This window comes from Chelonoidis abingdonii, chromosome 6, assembly GCF_003597395.2.
Source record: "Chelonoidis abingdonii isolate Lonesome George chromosome 6, CheloAbing_2.0, whole genome shotgun sequence".
NCBI lineage: Eukaryota > Metazoa > Chordata > Testudines > Testudinidae > Chelonoidis > Chelonoidis abingdonii.
Genome location: NC_133774.1, coordinates 128,780,105 through 128,804,472, shown reverse-complemented (window position 1 = coordinate 128,804,472; position 24,368 = coordinate 128,780,105). Strand labels below are relative to the sequence as shown.

Below are 24,368 nucleotides of genomic sequence, written 5' to 3'. Positions count from 1 at the left end.
CCTGTGATGATTCACTATCAATATACCTTTGAACTCAGGGTTCCATTTTCCTACAGCAATTACAGAACTGGCTTTGCTTTGTCCCAAGGACTCCGCCATCACTCGCAGCTCTATCTACAAGCCAAGCTGTTGGGTTCCATAATATGACTGCAGCACCTAAAAAGCACCCTGGTGCAAGTAGTGGCAGAGGGGACCAAACTGTAGCAGGAAAATGGAGGATCTTCCATAGAAAACGTCACTCTCCTCTTCCTCCCAAACCAGACTGCAGATATAGCCTTGTGTAGAAATCATGCATTGCAGCCTGTTTTTCCTCCCAGAAACTACACGTCTCCCTGAATCACTGGTGCTTGGGGTTTTATTCACAAGATGGCCAGGAAGAAACTAGTAATGAAAGACATAGCAAAAGATCCTCAGCTTGCGTAATATCAGCACAGGTCTATTAACTAGAATGAAGCTACGCAGATTTACCTACCAGCTGAGGATCTGGTCCATCATGTCCCAGCCTCTAAACAAATGAGCAGAACTCATTTTTCTCACAGTGAAGTGGCTCTAAAGAGTAGAGAAGGCATACAGCAGTCTGGCTTCAAATGCTTCTCAGGCACCACTCCAACACCAAATGGATGATGCTACAGGGAAGTTCAGAATGCCAAGAGGTATCGTCAGATCCTCTCTCCTGATGCCAATAGGTAGCCCACATGCAACAATCATCTCATTTTTTGTTTGTTCTTGTATTTTAAGGTAAAAATAACAAACTCCGTCCTGTTAGCAAAATCACTATGGAGGGTACAGGCATTGCTTCAGCACAGTATATGCGTTGTGCAGCATGGTACGTTGCGAAAACACAATAATGGGGCAGTCATGAAGCATTGTACTGGAATTCGATCCAATGACTTGGGTTGATTTTAACGGGATCCATGTAGCTAAAATTCCATACAATAAATTGCAAATGGTTACCTCCTGCTATATATTGACAAGTGCCAGAAAAAGATGTTTTACCCTGTAAATCCATTAAATCTCAGTTTCTGTTTGACTCTTGAGGGCTAAGGTTCCAATCATTAATTTTTGTATTATGCAGAAAGCTATAATAATGGCAAGAACCTACATATTTATTCCAAGGAGTCCAGTGGCGCCTTAAAGACTAACAGGATTATTTAGGCATAAGCTTTCGTGGGTAAAAAACCACTTCACCCATGAAAGCTTATACTTAAGTAAATCTGTTAGTCTTTAAGGCGCCACCAGACTCCTTGTTGTTTCTGTGGATACAAACTAACATGGCTACCCCTCTGATACTTGTGTTTATTCCGTATTACTGCTAGCCAATTGTATACAAGCAGCCTGATTTCACTGACACTTACATAAATCAGGACTAACTCCACTGAAGGCGATAGGGTTCCAGATCAGAACTGGCCCAGGGTATGTACACTGGTTTTGTTAATGGCTGATACTTTATTCTAATATACAGCCCACTTGGAGATATGCAGGCCTCTCTTAGTAACCCTAACCCTTTGCCAGGAAAGCCCTGCTGTTGTAGAAGTATGTCCACTGAGACCGATGGACGGTTAAGCACATGTCTATTCTTTTCTTAAATAGATGCAATGAATGCAACAGTTATTGTTGTTCTTTGTATTGCAATACTGCCTAGCAGTCCAGCCATGGCCCCCATGGTGCTAGGTGCTGTACAAACACAGAGCAAAAAGACAGTGCCTGCTCCAAGCAGTTCACCCCTCTGTTGTCTCATTGTCATATTGTACAACCAGCCTGATGGAAGGGCTCAAGGAAGCAATGAGACAGCATTAGTCATGTTCCAATCCTCTACCATGGTAGGTTGTTGCAGATTATGGTAACCCACTTGGAGAAGAAGCCTCTGTATTATCTGCTGTGCTGTGTTCATCTGTCTCAGCAATTTCTCATTTCATCATCCCCCTTTGGTCCCTCGGACAGCCTGCTAGTCCAGGGCCATGCTAGAGGAGAAATAGCATTGATGTGGGACTGGATTAGTCTTACAGTAGAGATGAGATACCTAGTTACAAAGGAAGAGACCTAGTGGCTAGAGCCCTGCGTTAGGACTAAGCAGACCTGGGTTCTGTTTCTGGCTCCATCACTAGCCTCCTGTGTGATCATAGGCAAGTTGTCAGCTCCCTATGCCTCAGTATACCCATCTGTGAAATGGGTATAACACCACTGACCTCCTTTGTAAAGTTCTCTCCAAGATCTAGGTGTTGTTCTTACCAGCTAACCTGCTAGATGACCTTAGGCAAGTCACTTCTCTCTGTGTGCTTCTGTTTCCCCTTGTCTGTCTTCTCCATTTGGACTATATGCTCTTCAAGGCAGAGATTGTCTCTTGCTGTGTGTCTGTACAGCTCCTAACATGTTCAGGCCCATAGCCACTATAGTACAAATAATAATCCTGTTTGGTAAACAGGGGCATTGTTTTCCTGCTGTCACTTTTGAGACACTCTCTGCACCTTCAGGGGGCTTTGTACGTAGGGAAGGTGACGGAAGACTCAGAGAACAGCAGGACAGAGCAGAATTCAGCTAGGAGCTAGAGAATCTGGTTTCCTGGAGGGTGTCCTAGGTCATCAAGCAAAGCTCCAGGGGTTTCCTAAGACACAGATCAAGGAGTGGGCCTAGGTGACTTGTACAAATCAGAGTAATAAGGAAACTGATTCTTTCAAGGGCTACATTGTGAAGAAGATGAACCTCAGTTATACAGCTAATGTCGATAGTCATGTGCCAAACTGCAGAAGCAATTTGCTTCCATACACAGCAACTTACAGCATGGCAGGCTTGAGATGCCAAAATTGAGTCCCTAAATTGTGAGGAGATATAGGAACGGTTTCTTTAAATCCAGAGGTGGAAGCCAGTCGGGAGCGGGTTAAGGAAACTCTGCAGCGAAATGCAGAATGATAGAGTGGTTTAGCCCTCACAGTTATTCCTTAGTGCAAAGAGTTTCTTGTTCAGTGTTTGGGGGAAAAAGTGATTTTCTTTGAGTCTTTACTCCTGTCACATGACCATGCAAAGATTTGAAAATTTGCATTTTCAGCTAAACCCTATTGGCCAATGAAAAATCTTTTCAACCAAAAATGTTCAGTGGATGAGATTTGACCTTAGCTCTATATAGCTATGGGGCATGAAGCAGTCTGCAATGGGTGCTTTGCCTTCCTGCAAGCCAAGATACTGAGGGATTTAGTTGATTTTGACATCATTTGGAGCCAAAAGACACAGCAAGCGGATGAGAAGGAATTTCGACACTGCTAATGGGACATCTACACAAAGAATGAGCTTTTTTAAACTCCCATGGAAAAACAAGGATTTCAACATCTACCTTTAGAATCCACTGAAAGCTGAGGAGTCTGCCGGGTGCATGACAGAGCAGAATTTAAAGCAGGAGGGTGAGTGCTCACTGAGACACCCAAGAGCTATGCTTACCTCACTGCTCTGCTGCAGACTCACTATGTCAGGGACCTACAGCTGAGCCCAGGCACAGCTCCTTGCCCTCAGCTGATTCAGCTAATGAACCTCCCCTGATGAGCTGAAGATACCAGCAGGCACATTCTTAAACCCTGCAGCAGGGCAAGCTACTCAATAATGTTCTGTGCTCCTACTGATGCAGCTGCTCTGCTTTCCCTCTGAAAGTCTGGCTCTGATTCTTGGCTTCTGGCTCTGCTGTGCTCCCTACACTTGGTACCTTGGCTCTTGAGCTGGGCTCCAGCCGCTAGGCCAGCCTCCCACCCTGACTATTAGGTACGACGGCCCCGCATCCAGTCTCTTACAGCTTGGCCAAGTAACTTAGTCTGTCTGTGCCCTGGTTTTCCATTTGTAAAATGGGTATAATAGCTCTGCCCTGCTCCATGGGGTGTTGTGAAAATAAATATAGGTGAGATGCTCATGTTATGCAGTGACGGAAGCCCTATGAGAACCTAGATCAGTATAGTGCCTCAGACTCTGCCCACTGAAATAAATGGTGCGATGTTGATTGACACCTTTGGAGGGTCTGGTGCGGTGAGGTTGGATTACTGCTGACCTGAACAAAATTAAAAGCAGTGGTGACCATGCAGTGAAAAGCTCCATGTGGTGACCGTGCTGCCCCATTTTTTCCTGTTGCGGTTACTTGCTGATTGATAATGGAGCTATTTAATGCTGATAGCAAAAATCCATCAGTGACTCTGTCCACTCCCTTTGCTTGCAGTATGATGCAATGGGACTTATTAAATGCACAATGCATCACATAGTTAGAGGGGGGAAAAAAATCTTCCCTTCATTTGCTAAAGTGCAAAGCATGCTGCAGCCGTGCTCAGCACAGAACATTCCCCTCGCCCTAGGGAAGAAGCTGTTCAGAACAACCTACGTGTGGGGGTGCCCTTGGTGAGGGGAAGCATTAGTATGTCAGCGCAGCGCTCAGCGCGAGCTTATTTGCATGAGGCGTCTGTACAGGGCTCCTCTCCCTATCGAATGAAAGCCAGCAGCAAGGGTAACACAACGAAAATGAATAGACTCTGTACTTTAGAGCCTCCTGCTCTCACACGAGTGTTCTCCACAGAAAGGCCTAGAGATTGGTGTGGGATCCCAAAGGTATTTGGTCACGCATGCTCTTTAGGGCGTGTTTTCCCCCTTCTGTTTTTTTTTTTGCTCCGCTTAGCAACTTAGGCCTTCGATTTGAGAAAGCAGGGAAAGGTGAGGACTGGCCAGCAAACAGTTTCACTGAGCACACATGGGTACGACGCAGCCAGGCACAGGTCACTTAGGCGCTCAAAGGGCGTTGGGTCAGCAGGAGCAAGGGGCTAGCAGTGGTGGGAATAGGTGGCAGGGCCGTCTCAGTACACCACTGCCTTGTGACTAGTCTGTCAGGTGCTTTTTTGGGTCTCGTCTTTAGCCCAGATGGGCCAGATACTGGTCTCTATACCTGTGTTGAGTAGCACTTGGACCATTCCTTTCAACAGCAGCACAAGATACTTCTCCTCTGGAGTAAAGGGAAGGGCAGCTGGCTCTCTGAATGTGATCCCCCAGCTAATGACTGCAATGTGGAGTGAGTTAAGAATAAGGTAGACACAGTTCTCATTCCTAGCATTGCTGCGTCTGTGGTGTCTTAGCCAGTCTATTAGCCAGGATGCATGAGAACGGGTGTTTAGAATGTGCTTCTAGTCATAAAGGGATCCCCAGCCAAGGGGGAAAAGCAATCCCCCTTCATGTTCCCTTCTATTGCTGTTCTCTCTCACTATGTAAATCAGCGTGGATTCCATTAAACAGCTTACCTGTCACTTCCCAACTGATCTACAGCAACTAGGAACGCCAGCAGCAAAGCCTGATTCCACATTGCTCTGCTCAGTCAGTTACACCCTGTGCAAAGCGGGTATCAAACTCTACTGGATTACGATAGTGGTGTTTTCACATCTGCTCTGCACAGACCTAAATGATTCCCCAACACAGGGCGTGGGGTGCTGTGGGGTGGGAAGGGAGGGGAATGGGAGAGTATTTTACATCCCGTACTAGTAACCGGTGCATAAATGATCAAGAGTAACAGGAGAAGCTACACCAGAAAGCTCTCTGCTGCTCCAGAATAAACTTCCACGGTACCCAGCAATAGCCATCACTCCTCGTGAATGCAGCAACCATGAGTTTTACGTGTACGCAGCAGAAAACGAATGGCCCTTCTCCATGACAGAGCAATTCAGCATCAATGTCCATTCCTTACACTGCATGGCCGTTATCGGTACTCTGCGCTCCCTGGTCTGCACTGGCAGCGGCTCCTCTACACTGCACGGCAGTTATCAGTACACTCCACCCACTGGTCTGCACTGGCAGGGGCCCCTATACACTGCATGGCCGTTATCGGTAAACTCTGCTCCCTGGTCTGCACTGGCAGCAGCAGTGGCTGGGGGGGTTGCCAGAGGGAATGGCACTGGGAGCAGTGCAGAGACACAGGGCCTCTGTGCAGGCAGAGCAGGCTGCTGACTCATCCAGAGCTGGGCATTCTTTATTAGCCAGGGCAGAGTTTCTTGCCAAAATCATTAGCAGGCTTGGTCGCTAATGATCTGCCTTTTTTTTCATTCGTTGTCCCCCGGAATCACTTGGTGTTCTAGCCCTGTGGATCCTCCCCTTAGGCTGGGGGGAGGTCCTTTAGAAGTGGGCGGGCTTCGCCCGCCCACCCCTGGGATGCCAATAGGCTCTCTAGAGAAAACGGCCAGGCTAAAGTGTTGCAAAGCCTATTTTTTAAGGCTGTGCTGATGTTTCTGCCTTTTTGCTGTTTGTATCTTGGGTACTTAGCAGAGCTCATCACCACAGTACTATGCTCCCAGACATCCCCAGTGAGGCAGGGCAGTGCTGTGCTATCATCAGCATTGTACAGACAGGAACTGAGGCACAGAGAGGCTAAGTAACTTACCCAATGGCATACAGAAAATCTGTAGCAGAGCAAAGAACTGAGTCCCAGTTAGCACCCTAACCACTGGGCCAGCCATCCTCCTCCTTCTCTTCCTCATTTGCTCCCAGTTTAAGCTGTATTTCTCAGCCTGTGTTAATCAGTTTCTTTTTGTGAATCGACTGCATAGGCCAGATCCCCAGCCAGTGTCAGTCACCGGCACCAGCTGAGAATCTGGCCCACAACTCCTATGTAGCTCTTCAGCATGTCTTTAGCTGTGCTGTTGTTTTCTTTGCCTGGGCTCAGAGATGAAAGGCATCCCGGCATAAGTTAATTCATAGTAAGTGGGTCGGGGTTGGATCACGTCCTTGAAATCTTTGAAGGAAACACTCCTCCAAGTGCTGAAGCCTTTTCAAGGACTTTGACAAACTATCAAGTACAAAATTGTACCCTACTTCTCTGTATTTCTTAACCACGTTTATACTATTAGGAACATGTGGTGTTTGTTCCTGGAAAATTGATCACTCCTGTTCCTTATTCCTAAGGCTGAGTGTCTTTCATGGATGTCACAGATTCATGGAAGTCATGGACCAGTTACTGGCCTTGACTTTTTGATTATTGCCCATGACCTGTCCATGACTTTTACTAAAAATACGTGTGACTAAATCATAGCCTTACTTATTCCCCACCAGAAGTCATAGCAATTCTTTGAGATGACATTACTGGCTGCTATGGAAATGACTGTGAAGGCACAAACAGAAGACTATGATACCAAGTAAGAAATAAGAAAGAGCTGTTGACATCTGAAGGATCAAATCCTGGGCTAAGTTCAGCCCTGGCATAAATGGGTGCCTTAACTTCCATGGGTAGTCCACCTGCTTATACCAAGGCTGAATATGGCCCATGAACTTAATGCAAATAATCTTAATTATTAAAAGGAGGGGAGAAGAGGGGCCTCTAGCAACAGATGACAAAAAGATGGGGAATGGACCATTTCTTTCTCCAATAAGTTCAACATCCTTCTTCTAAAAAGAAACCCCTGCTGAAGACTCACGTTGAATTATAACAGTATAAAGTACCTGGCCACCGCCAGGGAGGGAGGTCAATTCTTACTAGTGCTCTTGGTCAGTTTAGGTCGCATGGTTCATTCCTGGTACATGAGCTGCTTTCAGGCCCTTCAGTTTGGTGAGCAGGGTTGTAAGCATAGCCGGATTTTGAGAAGGTTTGCTCTTCCCTGTTAAATTCTGCACTCTTGCCACTCCTCTTTCTCAGGCATCAGTTTGAAGGCACAATGTGAGTAATATTCCCTCAAGTTAATGTTCCAGCTACACGCTTATTCATTACTGGCTGGTGCTTATTTTACGCACAGATAGTAAGATTAGTAGCACCACTGGCTCTGCTGTGTTTTATAGTAACCCCACTCTTTCACTTTCTGATGAGACCAGGATATTCAACCAAAGTAGGTGGTCCAAGTTTGTTTTCACCACCTCTGTCCTCCTCAGTGAGATGAATTATAGACATGGAGCCTCGCTGATCAACCTGCTCTCTCGGCTATTTCGGAGAATCGGCAGTATCTGAATTTGTGGCAAGCTACTTGATACCAGCTGGTTGATGAGACAAATTGACAATTTAGTGTAATGTACAAGGTATTAGGATGAGCAGTTTCTCTGCCTTACTGACGTGGTTGTATGCCATGTGGCTGTAGCCATGTTGGTCCCAGGATGCTAGAGAGACAAGGTGACGGAGGTAATATCTTTTATTGAACCAACTTCTGTCCCATAGAAGATCATCTCACCCACTTTGTCTTACTGGTGTGAGTTTTGACTCCCGTTGCTGTCAACGGGGAATTGTTGCCCAGAATTAGCTAAGCAGAGGGTTTCCTTGTTGTACAGTTGCACCACCCCACATCGCGAGGGGAAAAGGGAAACCAGCTGCCTATGTGATGCCATTTACATATCTGCAAAATTTGGTTATTTGGGTTAGTCAAGTCCTGAGAGGGCTGTGAGGAACTTCAGAGGGACTCAGTCAGGCTAGGAGAATGGGCAACACAATGGCAGGTGAAATTCAGTGCTCATAAATGCAAAGTAACGTGCACTGGAAGGAAAAAAATAAACTACTCACACACCACACAGGGTTCTAAATTAACTATATCTACTCAGGAAAGGGACCTGGGCATCTTTATAGACAGCTCTGGTCAATGGTCAAAGAGACAAACAAGATGTTAGCATGTGTAAAGAACAGGACTGAGAATTATCTGGCAATATACTAATGCCTTTATGTTAATCATTGGTGCGGCCTCACCTGGATAGTGTGTGCAGGACTGGTGACCTCGGACGAGTCATTTCATCTCTGGGCTACCCCATCTGTAACATGAAATAATAGTCCTTCCTTTTCTCCCACCCTTTGTCTGACCGCGGTTACTCTGGGATTTGCCAGAGGAGGAGCTGCACCACTGCAAACCCCTGGACATGACTTACACTCACGCTGTATAATGGGTAGCAGAGCGGTTTATCTTAGTCAACATTGACTGAGGTATTGACCATGGCTTATTACGTGGATGTGCAGAACCTAGCACTATGGAAATCCACAAAACCCCGCTGGTGTGTCTAGCCATTGCTTTAACATGGCTATTAAATAATGTAGCTGAAGTGCTTGCAGCAGCCTGTCCATATATTGTAAGCTCTTCGGGGCAGGGACTGTGTCTTTTCTAGTTTCTGTAAGGGGGCTGGCACACTTAAACCTTCTTAGTTATAGCAGCTGGTACAGAGGCGTGTTTGGGGTCTGTGCAACTGTTATACACACCTACCTAGTGCTTGTGCTATTGTCAGACTTTCTATGTCCGGATGTGGAATGGGTTGAGAATATAGATGAGAACCTCAACAGTCAGATGATGGTTTTTGCAAAGCCAGGGATGATTCCAGTCCAGGATCCACTTTATCCAAACCACCATAGTTCCGAGCACAGGATCAAGTAAAAGCTGCTGGCTTTGGCTTCTCTTTAGTAAAAACATACATCAGGTGGTGTTTGTAAAAATGACTTATCGCCTCAAATACCCTGTGAACTCAGCTAAGAAACCTGAGCGTGGAAAGAAAGAATGTTTCAGCACATCTGCAATGTCTGCACTCCTTCCATCATACTTTCCATGATTCTTCTTTAAGCTCCTCATTACACACATAATAGCCCTGTGGATCAGTCAGAAGCAACAGGGCAGGGCTGCGTGTTCTTTACAACGGCGTCTCTGCCTCTCCCTGTCACGGCTGTGAATCAGTTTCCACTTCGGCGCTACTATCCGTGGGTGTTTTCCAAACTAAAGTGAAATGCTGCCTCCTTTACTGCTGCAAATTGGCAGAGCTCCATGGACTTCAAAGTCAGCTTAAGTTTGAACTGCAAATGTATCGTCCCCCTGAGTTTGATTAGATAACATCAGGAAATCCAGAAGCTTCTTAAATGCCACATAATGGAAAAATGAATCCTAAGCATGGGGCACTGTATAATGTTGGTTCTCAGTCAGTTCACCACCAGCGACGACAGTTACTCAGAGAGACATGGTAGGGGTGAGGTAATATCTTTTATTGGGCCAACTTCTGCAGGTAAACGAGACAAGCTTTCGAGCCACACAGAGCTTTTCTTCTTCTACACTGCCTAGTTCTTCAGACACTAACGCACCAACGAGATGATGGGCCTTATTTATAAGGTCGATAAGGTAACAGTCAATATTAGCATGAGACAAGGCGTGGCTATTGGTCACGTTATCTGGCTCTTAATAATAATAATCAGTTATATAACACCTCCTTCTCAAGCACTGGTTCAGTAGTGACTCTGACAGAAAACTGCCACCCACTGAGCTACCAACACCACTTACAGGAGGATTTATACCGTTGCACTTTAGCTGAGGTTTCTGCAGAAGGGAATTGCCTGAGTGCAGCATGGGATCCCCTTGGTCCAAGGGAAACAGGAGTTGTGTACATTCTGAACATCAACAAATTACACTAAGTAAATGCACTGAATGCATCACTGATTTCCCCCCTTAAACTGAGTAGGGCTGGCTGGAAAACAAGAATTCCATTTTGCAAAACATTATGAGGTTCTGAAATTCGTTTGCATTCTTTATCAGAACGACCCCAAGACCTCTTGAAAATTTTCATGAAAAACAACATGAGAGAGACAGACCCCAGTTTTGTTTGACATATTTTGGCATTTGAATTTACACACACACAAAAATTTTCCATGGACAACTTAGATAAACTTTGGGGTTTTTTTTTCATTTTTTTTAAACCTCTTCTAGGTCCAAGCTCTTGGTGTGCAGTTAGGAGCCAGTGGTCCAGCTGAGTTGGCCAGGACTCAACTAAAAGCTAGCAGAAGAGGAAAGGAAGAGATCCTAGCCCCACACACTTGGTCAGGCAGAGGATGTGAGGAGATCAGTGTAGCTGCATATCCAGATGCCGGTGAGGACTCGCATGCTGTATTAGAAATAGGCCAATTTACTGAAGCGCAGCTGGACAGGGATTTGCAAATCGAAATCAGAGAATTGATATGCAGGACAGGTTGTGAGGCAGTAGAATTCGCTAAAAAAACTGGAGTTCATCCATTCAACAGCTCGGCAGGAGAAATAACAGCTGCTAGTGAGGAAGGTGTAAGCTGATCACCTTCCCCCCTGTGTCTAAGACACATGATGTGGAAGGGGATTCCGATGATTCTCACAAGAACCCCACTTGCCCATGCCCCCAGGGCTCTGGCTCTAGGAAGATAAGGGGAGATCGATGTAGGAGTATCTGGCAATGCTTTGTCATCTAAGGATCCGTGTACGTGGGAGATCTTGCTGTGACAGAGCAGCACAGACCTGCCTCCACACAAGGAGGATCTGACCCCTAATGTCCTAGCCACGTGCCCAGACTCCTCATGAGTCATCCAGTCCTTCAAGCTGATTGGCCTCTGGGACACTAAATTCACCACATCTGGAATCATACGCTCAGCTCTTCCTTAGTCCTTTATTAAAGCCAGTTAGCCAAAGTCCAGGTGTTGTGGGGGTGGGGGGAAGAGGGTCTGTGAGGAGGAGAAATCAGCGAAACCAGTCAGATGTATTCTTGATGTAATCTTGTTTGTTGCAAAACATGTGCACACAGTCCATTTTTCCCCTAAGCACAATAGAAACAAACAGCAGCAGGCAGTTTCCTTGCTCAAAAATCCCCATAACTGCTTTTCCAGTAAGTTCTGTGCCCAAGAAGTCCTGCACTTCTGCGTCCTCTCAGGGTCATGCTCACCACTCCTTCACTTGGCTGTCTGCCTCCTACACACACGACATGCTGCCTGCCTTAGCTGCTCGGTCCACATGCACAGCACCAACCCTCAGGCCCAGCTCTGATGCAGCCTTTGCTTAAGGCAGACCCCCCATTATTGGCAGCTGTTTTGACTACAGAAGGAGGTTGGATTGCTTATTCTGTCAGGCCTGAAAGAGTGCTTGGCACCCATTGGTTTTCACAAGGGCTGAGATTCTTTCAATCAGTCCCTGGCTGGCACCTATTAGCACCTTTCAGTGGGAGCCAACAGCAGCGGAGGCTCCAGAGATGCTGGCGAAAGCTGCAGGGCATGGCCTATGGAAAGCAATTATAACCAGTTTTCCATTGCACAAATCTAAATGTCATCTCAAGCCATGCCCTCTGCTTGCAGGTGTGGGTTTGCTCTGTGGATCTTCTGTGTACTGGTTTTTGAGTGAGCTGCTCCGTCTTGTCATGCACTCTGACCAAGCTAGGACTGGTATTTCCTGCCTATGGCAGAAAGGCTTCTCTTTGCTAGCACTTTGCTTCTTTTTTTTCCTCCACCCAGCATCTCAGATTTCATCAGCCTTTGTGCACGGTGGCTTGCTAAAGAGTGTAATAACCCTGACGCAAGTGCAGAGTGAACTTAGTACAAATCCGTTTCACCTTGCTCACATACAGCTATAATTCCATCCTGCCGCCTCCTGATGCACAGACCTGGCAGTGGAGATATCCTCTGTGAAAGGAGGTTACACAAATAATTGCTCAGGAAGAAGACAAAAGAACAGTCAGGGAGGATGCGGCTTAAAAAGGTCATGTAATGAAAGAATCTATTCAGAGTTGCGCATTAGCAAAGCTCTTGGTGACCCTGAGTTACTTCCTCCCTTATCAGGGTAACGTGACCTAAATACGGTTCTGGTGATGCAAACATTCCCCCAACTTGGATCATATAGGGCCCAAATCTTGCCACCGCGGATATCAATAGTAAAATACCTGTTGAAATCAGTGCAAGTGACAGGAGCAGGTCAGCTATACTTTCATAGTGGCTACAAACATTATCTGTCCTGTGATCCCCTGGCATGTGCCTGTCCTTCACCAAATTGCTGTGCCTGGCAGGGCTGTTTACGTCAGTGATGTTAGTCGTGTGTGTCCTCTCACCGTGCATTGGTAATACCGATAACGTCTGTCCTCTAACCATGCTGGGAGCATCTGAAATCCAAATGAAGGTCATGTAGAACAGGTCCTCTCGTGTCATGGAGAAGACATCAAATTGGAGCTTAATGAACAGTCTCCTCGGCCTAGGCCAGGATTAGGGAGCACAGAGGCTGTTCATGTAGGCCCCTATTCAGGAAAGCACTTAAGCGCATGCCTAACTCTAAGCATGTGAGCAGTCCCAGTGACTATCAATGGGTCTAGTCATGGACTTACAGTTAAGCACATGCTAAAGTGTTTTGCTCAATCTGCGAGCTAGAGAGCCAGCGGGAACTGCAGGGTGTTTCCATAGGGCGGCAGCCTGAATAAAGAAACCCTCCTATAGTCACTGTAGGCAAGTCCTGTTTCTTCTTTACAGGAGGAGCTTTGCACAGGCCACAGAAGCCTTTTGAGTCATGATGCCTGACAAACTAACCTGGTTTGCATTGGAAATGTAGATCAGAGGCCCGGTAAATATAGAAGCCAAATGAGCAGTTGGCCAGAGGGCAATGGCAAACCTCTCTTGAGCAGCGTTCTAAAGCAAGGGGAGGCTAACACATTCTGCTGTTTAATTCAGGAGTCCTGTAACATGGGAAGCCCCCACACTGCTGGTGCACAGTTCTGCAGCAGGGGAGGCGTTCAGATGAGCCCCCACACCCCAAAGGGTTGACAGTCAGGTTGAATCAGCATCCAAGGGTCAAGGGTCCAAATGATTTCACTGGAACCAGGATTTCATCTCCAGTGTTCACCCCAGCATTGGTCCCATTCCTGCAGGCCTAATTTACGGTTTGTCTTCAGGCTTCTAAGCAGGCATTGCCCCTAATCCCTGTTGTCATCACACAAACTGAATCTGGCAGCACTTTCAGTTTGAACTAGTTGGCTCATCTGGAGTTAATGCTAACAGCTAATGCTCGGCTGAGGCTTTCACTTGGGTTGGTAACCCACCCACTTTGCAGTGAGGATGTGGGCTAAATTAATCAAGCACTGCTAGTTCTCCAGTGCCTTCCCACAACTCCTTGACGGGCCCGGAAGGACAGACATGTTCTCCCACAGTTCTCTGGGAAAGATTCATGGGGCAGCTCAGGTTACTGCAGCACATAGAACCATGGGAAGTGGCCCCAGAAGTCTTGGTGACCCACACGGCTGTGTGGAGCACCAGTGAGAACACAGTGACTTTGCAATATGGCTGTTCATGTCTACGTTAGGCTTACCCAGGTGTTCAGACCTGGGTGGTGATCAGCCAAGTTAACTCTCCAGGGAAGACAGACCCTTCAGCTGGACTGTCTTTGCCCTTCCAACGCTGGAAATCAGAGCATTTGCCATATTAAAACTTGATAGAGAGCTACAGATGGTCAAAAAGTGATTTCCCCTCCCCCCGAACAATATTGATTTAAAAGATTTTTTTTCATTTTGCTTGAAAGTTTTCTTCAAAATATTTCAAGTTTTCATCAAAAACCCCCAAACCAAAAATGATTTGTTTGGGGGTTTTCACTGAAAATTTCAACAATTTAAAAAAAAATATGAAAATTCCTCTTTCATTGAGCAAATACTTTCCATAAAAAACAAAACAAAATATGTTTCAACAAGAAAAGCTTAGACCAGCTCTAGTGAGATTGGACTCAGTCTCTGAGAACAAAAATAGAGACCACTTCTGCGCCAATATTGAAAATAAGGACAAAATTAACCTTGATTTCATAGATTCCAAGGCCAGAAGGGACCATTGTGATCATCTAGTCTGGCCTCCTGTGTAACACAGGTGAAAATCATTCTTAGCGCAAGTCTTTTAGAACGAGAGCCAATCTAGCGCTAAAAATGTTCAGGGATGGAGAATCCATCACGACCCTTGGTAAGTTGTTCCGATGGTTAATTGCTCTCACTGTTAAAATGTACATCTTATTTCCAGTCTGAACTTGTTTAGTTTCAGTGAGCAGGATGGGCTCTGGGAATGGAGATAGCATGAAAACTGCTTTTTTCCAGTATTCTGGCATATCGGCATCTGTTGTCTGTGATCTCTGTCCCAGGGTAAAGAGGGACAGTACACAAGAGCTTGCATCACTCAGGGCATGTCCACACTACCCGCTGGATCGGTAGGTAGCAATTGATGTATCAGGGATCAATGTCTCGTGTCTCGTCTAGACGCGATAAATTGATCCCCGAATGCACTCCCCGTCAACTCCAGAACTCCACCAGGGCGAGAGGTGGAAGCGGAGTCAATGGGGGAGCCACGGCCATCGATCCTGCGCCATGAGGACAGGAGGTAAGTCGAAATAAGATGCGTCGACTTCAGCTACACTATTCTTATAGCTGAAGTTGCGTATCTTAGATCGACCCCCCACCCCCAGTGAAGACTGGGATTTATAATCTTCTCCAACAGATCACTGCACATGGAAAATGTCAGTCTCTGTGGATCTGAACATTGTATTCATGCTAAAATAGACCCATTTATCTCTGTAGCAGTATATGACACTAAGCCTTAGGGCCGGTCTGCAAACAAAGTTGCCTCTGTTTAACTAAAGATGAGGGGTGAAATCCCGGCCCCCACTGAAATCACTAGGCATTTGACTTCATGGGGCCAGGATTTCACCCACGATGTTTAAACTGATTTAGATAATTGATGAAAAAGGCTGTGTGGACGCACTTAAATCGATTTTAAACCAGAAAACATTGGTTGTGCTTCTGTTGGTAAATGTACAGGTGCAAGCTAAACTGCTATAACCAGCTTTAAATTGATCTGTGTCTATACATGGGTTTTCATCCACTTAAATCAGCAGTCCCCAAACTGAGGGACACCCCCATGGGGGGCGCAAAGGAACATTCAGGAGGGCATGGCTGGGGCCCAGGCAAGCTCCCACGGGAGACAGGGCAGGAATGCAACCCAGCTCCATTCCTAGCCCCAGCTGCCAGCCCTACGCCCAGGGGCCCAACTGCTGGTTTTGTCCCCCGGCTGAGTCTCCACTCCCAGTTCCACCCCGGCCCCCAGCTGTCCCCCTCACCCGTGTCCACGTCTCCCCTTCTTGGAGCTGCAGCCCCATTCCTGGCCCCAGCTCCGGGGGAGGTAAAAAAATTGGGGAATACTGATTTAAATAAATCATTTTATAATTGCTTTTAAGTTAAACTGGTGCAATTTGTGTGTGCAGACACACAATTATTATTACTAATTATTACTAAAAATAAAAATGCATAATAGAAATGCAGTATGATCTCTGGTGTTTTAAAAATAAATATTTCAAGCAGCCATTTCAAAATATCAAATGATATCAATTCACAAACAGAACGGTACCAAATTTTTATTCTTAAATTAACCCTATTTTTTGGCTGAAAGTTATGTGCCTCGCAAAAATCTAATGCAAGTCATTTCTTTAAAACTTCATAATTTGTCCAATTTGCATCGTATTTCTACCCAAAAAAGCATCTAGACAAATAATCTCTTAATAAAGTTTATTAAACTGGATGTGATTTTAAATAATTGAATTATAAACCCATGAAACGCAGGGATTACAGTCAATACAGAGGCTGAACAATGCTGGTAGGTGAGGTTATAATGAAGCATGCACTATTGTAACCATTTAAGCAGATACATTAGCTGCTAACAAAGTAGAGCGTCTATAAAATCATGCAGTTCCTGTGCACCAAACCGTGACGTTTTAAATAATCCATTAAAACATTTTTAAAAAAAGGAAAATAATGAAGCTGTTGAAATAAGACCTGCTCTATGTAGCAAGCCACAACATTTCCAATAATGCAGTAAATGACGCATTCTTAAGCAAGTAACAGAGGAATTAATTTGCTACAATGAAAGTGTTCCGTTGCCTAAGAGGGCTTGTATAAATTTTGCATAATGTTTCGAAGATATATATTCCCCCATAATAAACTTCCTTCAATTAGAATCAATTAGCTCAAGGTCATTTCCTATTAAAAGGAGTACTAAAAATCAAGGAAATCACTAGTTATGGCATTCACCTCTCCTGCAACCTCTCTCCACACATCTTGCCACCCAAACTAATACCCAAATGCACTCACCTCCACAGCAAACTCCCTTTTATTTCCACTACACAACTGCCCACAGTTACACATTCAATTCCTCAAAATCACACTCAACTTTACTTCTGGCAGGGGCAGAGTTAAGGTTGTTTGGTGCCTGAATTGTGCATTCCCATGCTTTAAAATGTTTGTTTTCTCTTTAATTTAACCTTAACCCTGAATTTCCCTGGTTTCTAATAGTGTCTTTTAATATGTTTTACAACATTCTTGTAAGATTTTTTTCCCCCTGAAATATGTGCACACATGCACTCTTCATGGTTAACAGAAACCTCAGGAAAGTGCATTTTTCCAGGCAAACTTTTCATTATGTGTCTCTGTGAAGATATGATTCAATGAGAGGAATGGGCCAGATTGTCCCATTCCTGGATTTCCCCACTATAAAGCACAGGAAATTTTGAGTGTCCGTTCATGGAGTCTCTGCTTTTATTATTTAATAATGGGGATAATGGGATTTGTCGCCCAGCCAACCGCTGCAGAACTGACAGGAGACTTGACCCTGGGAAGCCACAGAGTACCCGAGGTCAGTGCTATCCGAATGGAGACCATTTGCATCTGTTCTGCCTCCTAAATCTCAGGCCCTGTCATAAACAGATAGTTAAGGGTTAATGTCTCTTTTACCTGTAAAGGGATAAGAAGCTCAGTAAACCTGCCTGACACCTGACCAGAGGACCAATAAGGGGACAAGATACTTTCAAATCTTGGTGGAGGGAAGTCTTTGTTTGTGCTTTTTGTTTGTTGTTGTTCGCTCTTGGGACTAAGAGGGACCAGACGTACATTCAGGCTCTCCAAATCTTTCTAAATCAGTCTTTCATGTTTCAAATTTGTAAGTAATCAGCCAGGCAAGACGTGTTAGTCTTATGTTTGTTTTCTCAACTTGTAAATGTTTCTTTTTGCTGGAAGGATTTTACCTCTGTTTGCTGTAACTTTGAACCTAGGCTAGAGGGGGTTTCCTCTGGGCTATAAGAATCTGATTACCCTGTAAAATATTCTCCATCTTGATTTTACAGAGAGAATTTTTACCTTTCTTTCTTTAATTAAAAGCTTTCTTTTTAAGAACCTGATTGATTTTTCCTCGTTTTAAGATCCAAGGAGATTGGGTCTGGACTCCCCAGGAATTGGTGGGGGGGGAAAGAAGGGGGAATGGTTAATTTCTCCTTGTTTTAAGATCCAAGGGGTTTGGATCTGTGTTCCCCAGGGAATTGGTGAAGTCCCTCAAGGCAGCCCAAGGAGGGGAAAGTTTTGGGGGGACAGGTAGTGCCCCAGACACTGAAATTTCTGGGTGGTGGCAGTGTTACCAGATCTAAGCTAGTAATTAAGCTTAGAAGTGTTCATGCAGGTCCCCACATTTGTACTCTAAAGTTCAAAGTGGGGGGGAAAACCTTGACAGGCCCAATAGCCACCCAATTGGTTCTCCAATGGGCACATCGTCCCACAGGCAACTGCTTCATTCAGCCCCTCTCAGGTGCCATTTCAGAGAGCGGGAGGGGACGGCATATGAGTTAATACTGGTAAGGTCACCATGAACAGCTTATGGTGCTCCTATGGGGTAGACCAGAGCAGATGTTCCTATAGGAAGAGCTGATTTCCCCCTCTCCTGCCCCCCAGTTCTGCCTCCTCTATTCCTTGCTCAGTCCCGTCCCAACCAGGGGAACAGATACCCCTGGAGCATCCACGGGTTTCCACAAGGTAATGGAAAAAGGGCAATGTTGTGCAGGTAGCAACCTCCTTTCTGGGCTCCATCACCACCTGGATCCACTCATTTTCTCTGCCTCTGCCCGCACATGGGAAATGTGGCTCATGGTGCAGAATTACCCTTTGGTCACAAATGGGACCTGTTGGCTATCCATTGGAATGTTAATGAGACCCACCCTGCTATACGGATCTTTGCTCGGCATCTTGGGTAATTTTAACCACAGGAAACAGAAGTGGAAACAGGGGAGACAAAGGGCAAATGGAAGAAGCTGCTGCTGGCTTTTACTAGACTAACCTAAAATGGAACAAGATGGATTCTTCCAAATTCCAATCTCTTCCTGAAAAGCTGAGTGAATCTTCATCAAAACTTCCTCCTCTTTCAAGTGCTACTTCATGTCCTATAAGCATGGATTTGTGAGCACCCCATAATATACGCTCCCCTAATCTTTGTAGCCTTCATGTACTGAGCTTCTGATAAACCTATCCCACAGCCCAATACAGGGGTCAGCAACCTCTGGCACACGGCTTGCCAGGGTGCCAGTTTGTTTACCTGCCATGTCGGCAGGTTTAGACAATAATGGCTCCCACTGGCTGTGGTTCGCCGTCCCAGGCCAGGGGGTGTGGCGGGAAGCCGTAGCCAGCACATCCCTCACCCGCACTGCTCCCCGTCGCCCCCTTTGGCACATCCCTCGCCCGCGACTGGCCGAACCTGCCAACGCGGCAGGTAAAAAAAACCATCCCATCCTATCAGGGTGCTTACCCTGGCGAGCCGCATGCCGGAGGTCAGGGCTGCCCAGACGGGGGGCAAGTGGGGCAATTTGCCCCGGGCTCCTCTGGGGCCCCCATGAGCATGGCTGAGGCTCCCTCCCTGGCCCCATTTCCTCCCCTCCCCTCTCCCGGAGCCTCAGCCCATCCAACAGAGCCCCAGACAGGTGCAACGTGGCTCCGGCGGGGCCCCTGAGCCCTGCCCCACTCAGAGCCATGTGGTCAGAGGGCGGGGCTGCGAGCTCCAGGCTGAGCGGAGGGAGCTGAGCTCCTGGAGTTGCCAGCACCGCCCCCTTTCCATGTGGCTCTGAACGAGGCAGAGCTCAGGCCCCGCCGGAGCCACGCTGTCACTGTCGAGGGAAGCTCCTGGATGGGCTGAGGCTCCAGGTGAGGGGGGAGCCTTGAGTAAGGGGCTGGGGCTGGGGGATAAGGGGCAGGGAGTCCAGGGGACAGGAAGGGGGCAGAGGTTGAGGGGGTGATCAGGGGACAGAGAATGGGGGGGTTGGAGTGTGGGCATTCCAGGGATCTCTCAGGACTCAGCGAGGGGGTGATAGGGTTTCAAGCAGTCAGGGGACAGGGAGCAGGGGTGGGGTCCTGGAGTGGTAGTGAAGGGTCTCTGGGGGATGGTGAGGGGGCAAGGAACAGGATGGGTCAGGGATTCTGAGGGGGGTGGGCAGTCAGGGTGCAGGAAGTCGGTGTGGGTCAGGGCCAGGCTGTTTGAAAGGCTCATTCAGCAGTTTGAGGCTTGCAGAACAGTCAAGCTGTTAGCTTTTCCATTATGGCTACCATCCCTTTCACTTCTCAAATGCCAAATTATAGTCTATAATTAATTTCAGTGCCATAGGGAGATTCATGTCAGGGGAGGATAGCTTCCTTTAAAATTAGTCACTGGGGGTGGGATCACATGAGAAGAGCAATATCCTTCCCAACCCTACCAAGGGAGACCTTCCCCCTCCCCTACATTTCTTGAGGCGCCAGAGGGGTTAATTCAGTGGTTCTCAAACTTTTGTACTGGTGACCCCTTTCATATAGCAAACCTCTGAGTGTGACACCCCCTCCTTATAAATTAAAAACACTTTTTTATATATTTAACACTATTATAGATGCTGGTGGCAAATGCAAGGGTTTGAGGGGAGGCTGATAGCTTGTGCCCCAGTAATAACCTCATACCCCCAGAGGGTCCCGACCACCAAGTTTGAGAACACCACTGGGGTAATGTTAATTTAACACCCTATGTCCATTCACATGCATTGCTGTTGAGCATTTTCAGTTTTACAACATAGGCTCATCCTAGATTTGGAACAAGCTCAAATGCTCAGTTCGTGGAGTATGTAAACATAAAGCTATACTAAAGAACCCAACAGTAAACCCCGCTCTCAGCTCTTGTGAAGAGAGGGACGCGCCCAAATGGAAAAAGCCCAGTTTTTTCCCGCCCCCCCTCTAGAAACAGATAAATGCATGAGTTAAATCCATTAATGGTTTATTAGCCAGGATGTCAAGGAATGGTGTCCTAGCCTCTGTTTTTTCAGAGGGGTGGAGAATGGAGAGCGAGGGAGAGAGATCACTTGATCAATTACCTGTTAGGTTACTACCCTCTTGGGCACTTGCATTGGCCACTGTCGGAGACAGGATACTGGCTGGAATGGACCTTTGGTTTGACCCAGTTGGCTGTTGCTATATTCTAACTAATAATGAATTCAAAGTTTGAAGACAAGAATATGAGTCAAGGAAGCCCACAAGAGTTATCAGAAACCTGGGAAAAATATCTGAACTGGGGATGGGCTCAGCATTTGGTCACAAAGCTGAGGGTGGTTAAAAAGTATTTGGATTTTTTTAAGCAGAATTTTTTACTGTGTATTTAAACAATCAAACACAGGAAGCAGCGAGATATTTGGCCACACAAGCTCTGAAAACCCCAAACCCATATTTCAGGTTATGGCAGACTATGTAGCTTTCATTAAAAAACCCACAACAAATTTTGAAGGAAAGCAGACATTGTCCGTGATTTTTTTCTGCTTTTTAAAAACCCCTAGTTTTCGATCCAGAAACAGTTTTGACGGCACATATTTGTCCAACCCTTTTAATGAGCTTTAGTGCCTTTTAGCACTAGCTGATGCTGAGAACCAGTGATACCTTGTAAAGAAGTTTTCTCAAAACTGGATTTGTGCTGAGATGCAGAAGATTTATTTCTCCGAGGGTCGCCCATGGAGGGGGAGCAAGTGGGGCAATTTGCGCCCGGCCCCGCAGGGGCCCCCACGAGAATGTAGTATTGTAATTTTTTTTTATAGAAGAGCCCCCTGAAATTGCTTTGCCTCAGGCCCCCTGAATCCTCTGGGCAGCCCTGCCAGAGGTTGCCGGCCCAATACATCCCATGCATGCTCCTCAGGATAGCTGGTGATTTAAAAATAAACCAAAATTCATCCTATAAATCCTTTGAAACAACTGCTAACTTAAAAGGGGAGCAAACCTTTTCTGTGTACCTTTTTGCACTATTGTCTCATCCTTGTTTATCTGTCACATGTAGAACTCGTACACTGCAGCAGTCCTAATTCATACGGGCCTACTGCACCACTGCAAATATGATCTGAGAAACAGTAAATCACTTCTAGCTTCCAAAAGCTATTTTGTGGCTTTATCTTGTCTTATGGCTTCATTAATAAAAGCAGTTAACACATTTCATAGTACATTTTGAAACATGTTGAGTAAACTTTTCCTGTCCATTGCCAAAATATTTCGTAGCAAATTTGGAAGGAAATTCATATTAATCCTATTTAATTTTAGAGATCTGATCTTGAGGTTTTCTATCCAGACAGCCACATAATTCAGAACTGATTATATTTATACATAGAGAGACAGTGTATTAAAGAGGTTGCTTGGTAAGGTAATACGTTTTATTACACCAACTTCTGTTGGTCAAAGAGACAAGCTTTTGAGCTTTACAGAGCACCATCAAGTTAAAAATCATACTTCTGTCTGAAAATGCTTTTCCTTCAGTTATTAAAAGTATCATCTAAGACTGAAAGAGATTAGAGAAAAAGTGTTTCTCTCTATTTTTGTTCAGTGTATTCACTTTGTGCAATTGCCAGCACTTCTCATAGGTCTGCTGCCCCGATATAGTCAGAGTGAGTCTACTTCTCCAGTTTGTGGGGGTCTTTCACACAACAGGTGAATACAAATATTTTAAAAAACAGAAAAATGTGATTTTTTTTTAATAAAAAGCACAAAAACTGGAAGAGGGAATGAGAAGCGCTGAAACCGCTTTTAACTGGCTGTCTGAAACTGATTAGATACCCAGCGGATGAAGTGCCATTATGAATGGAGGGTCACTAACTGCAAATGTAAAAGAAGTAGAACAGAAAGTGCCTGGCTTCAGTTACCATTTAAAGAAACATACGAAAAAGGGCTCTTGCTTCCAATGGAAGAAACTTACCAAAGTAAACAGGCTTTCCACATATGGGACAATATGAAATCATCTTCACGGCTTGTCAGCACGGCACACAGTGTTGAGCAGAGCTAGTATAAAAAGCCTTCTTTCGCTAAAGCAACAGGAAAACCATGGCCAACAGTAAGCTGATGACGTGTTCTGCTTTTGAAGCAGGATATTGTGGTTGTAGGTAAATGAGAGCCATGTAGTGTAAGAAGCTGAGTTCAGGGGCTTTATTACGGGAATAATTAATTTATCTTTTGGGACCAAAAACACAGACTTTAAGAAATGCTGCTTCTCCATCACCAGAGGAGAAACACTGGAACCAGTTTAACTTCACCCCATGGGCAGCACTCGCGATATCTGGTGCAGATGCTGCTTATAGAAGTCTCTTTGATCACAAAAGTGCCTTCCTTGCGTCTTTTGCAGATCTTTTCCCCCACGTTTCAGAGCCTGAGCTCTGACCCGAGCAGGAGTGTTTTTAGCGCCATACCACAAACCTGTGTCAGTTGACCTGGGTTTTGAGACTTGCTGCCGTATGGGTTTTTAGCCATGTAGACATACCCTCGTTGGCAGAGCTGAAAGTCCAGCCCTCCAGTCCAGTGTTTGTCTCTCTGGAGTGGGAGGCATCTCTTCCTTTTGCAGCTTCGAAACACAAGTACAGATTTCCCCCCCAAACAAGTTTTGTGTCTAACTTAGGCTATGTCGACTCTCGAAGAGGTTTCGAGCTGTCAGTGTCAGCGGTGATAGGGAGCCAGTGAAAGAAAAGCGCTGGCGTCAGATCGTGTTTACATCTGCAGCACTTCCATCGCCGATGGATGAGAGCAGCGCATGGAGGGCAGCTATCCCACAGTGCAGCTCTCTCCATTTTGATGACAGGTCTTGTGGGAAGGGGTGGGGTTGATCTCGGGGCATCCTGGGTCCCTGCTCAGCCTCTTCTCCCCAAATACTGATGAGCTCCAGTAACTTAGCATTGCTCCAAGCAGGGGATTGTTTGCTCCATAGAGCAGGCATTGTTACCCAGCCAGATGATAAGTGAGCACTTGCCAAGAAAACAGGAAGGGGAGTTTCAAAGTTCCCAGGGCTTTACAGGGGGTGTGGCAGACGTCTGTTTACCTGGCTTCTAAGCAGCCGAGCTGCTGGCCAGAGTGGTCACCTGGGCACTATGGGATAGCCTGTGGAGGCTGAAGGCTCTGTAAACAGGAAGACTGTGTCTTCACTTGCACATCACCGCAAAAACATTGCCGGTAAAAGCTGTACGGCTCTCCTGGAGGTGGTCTGCTTTTTGCGCTGAAACGTCTGAGTTTTACCGCAAAAAGTCATTGGCAGATGTAGATGATCCCATGATTTTTGCGCAAAAAAGGGAATTTTTCTGCTTTAAATGATAAGTGTAGAGATGCTCAAAATGTAGATGATTATACCTAGTGCCTGTATGAACCCCTGATGCACCTTGAACAAACACTACCCATTCAAATTGAAACAGCAGCCCTGCAACATACAGTGAGACAGTATACCCAGGCAGCACACACGAGATGCTGAATTCCCCAGTGGTCCTCAACAACCTCTCCACCAACAGCCCTCTGAAAGAAGATGTATTTGTGTAATGTGGCAGGGGGATTGACAGATCTGGGCTGAGCCAGGC

General features: G+C 46.0%; 1 protein-coding gene across 1 annotated transcript in view; it reads right to left on the bottom strand.

Annotated features, from left to right (window-relative positions):
• LOC116820084 (cysteine-rich protein 1-like) overlaps positions 1-23,520 on the bottom strand; it is a 57,586-nt gene extending 34,066 nt beyond the window's left edge. Inside the window, exon 1 of the mRNA XM_032772312.2 lies at positions 22,733-23,520. Within this exon, the coding sequence (XP_032628203.1) occupies positions 22,733-22,775 (43 nt within the window). The 5' untranslated portion in view covers positions 22,776-23,520. The remainder of the gene's footprint in view (positions 1-22,732) is intronic.
• Between the last annotated feature and the right edge of the window lie 848 nt (positions 23,521-24,368).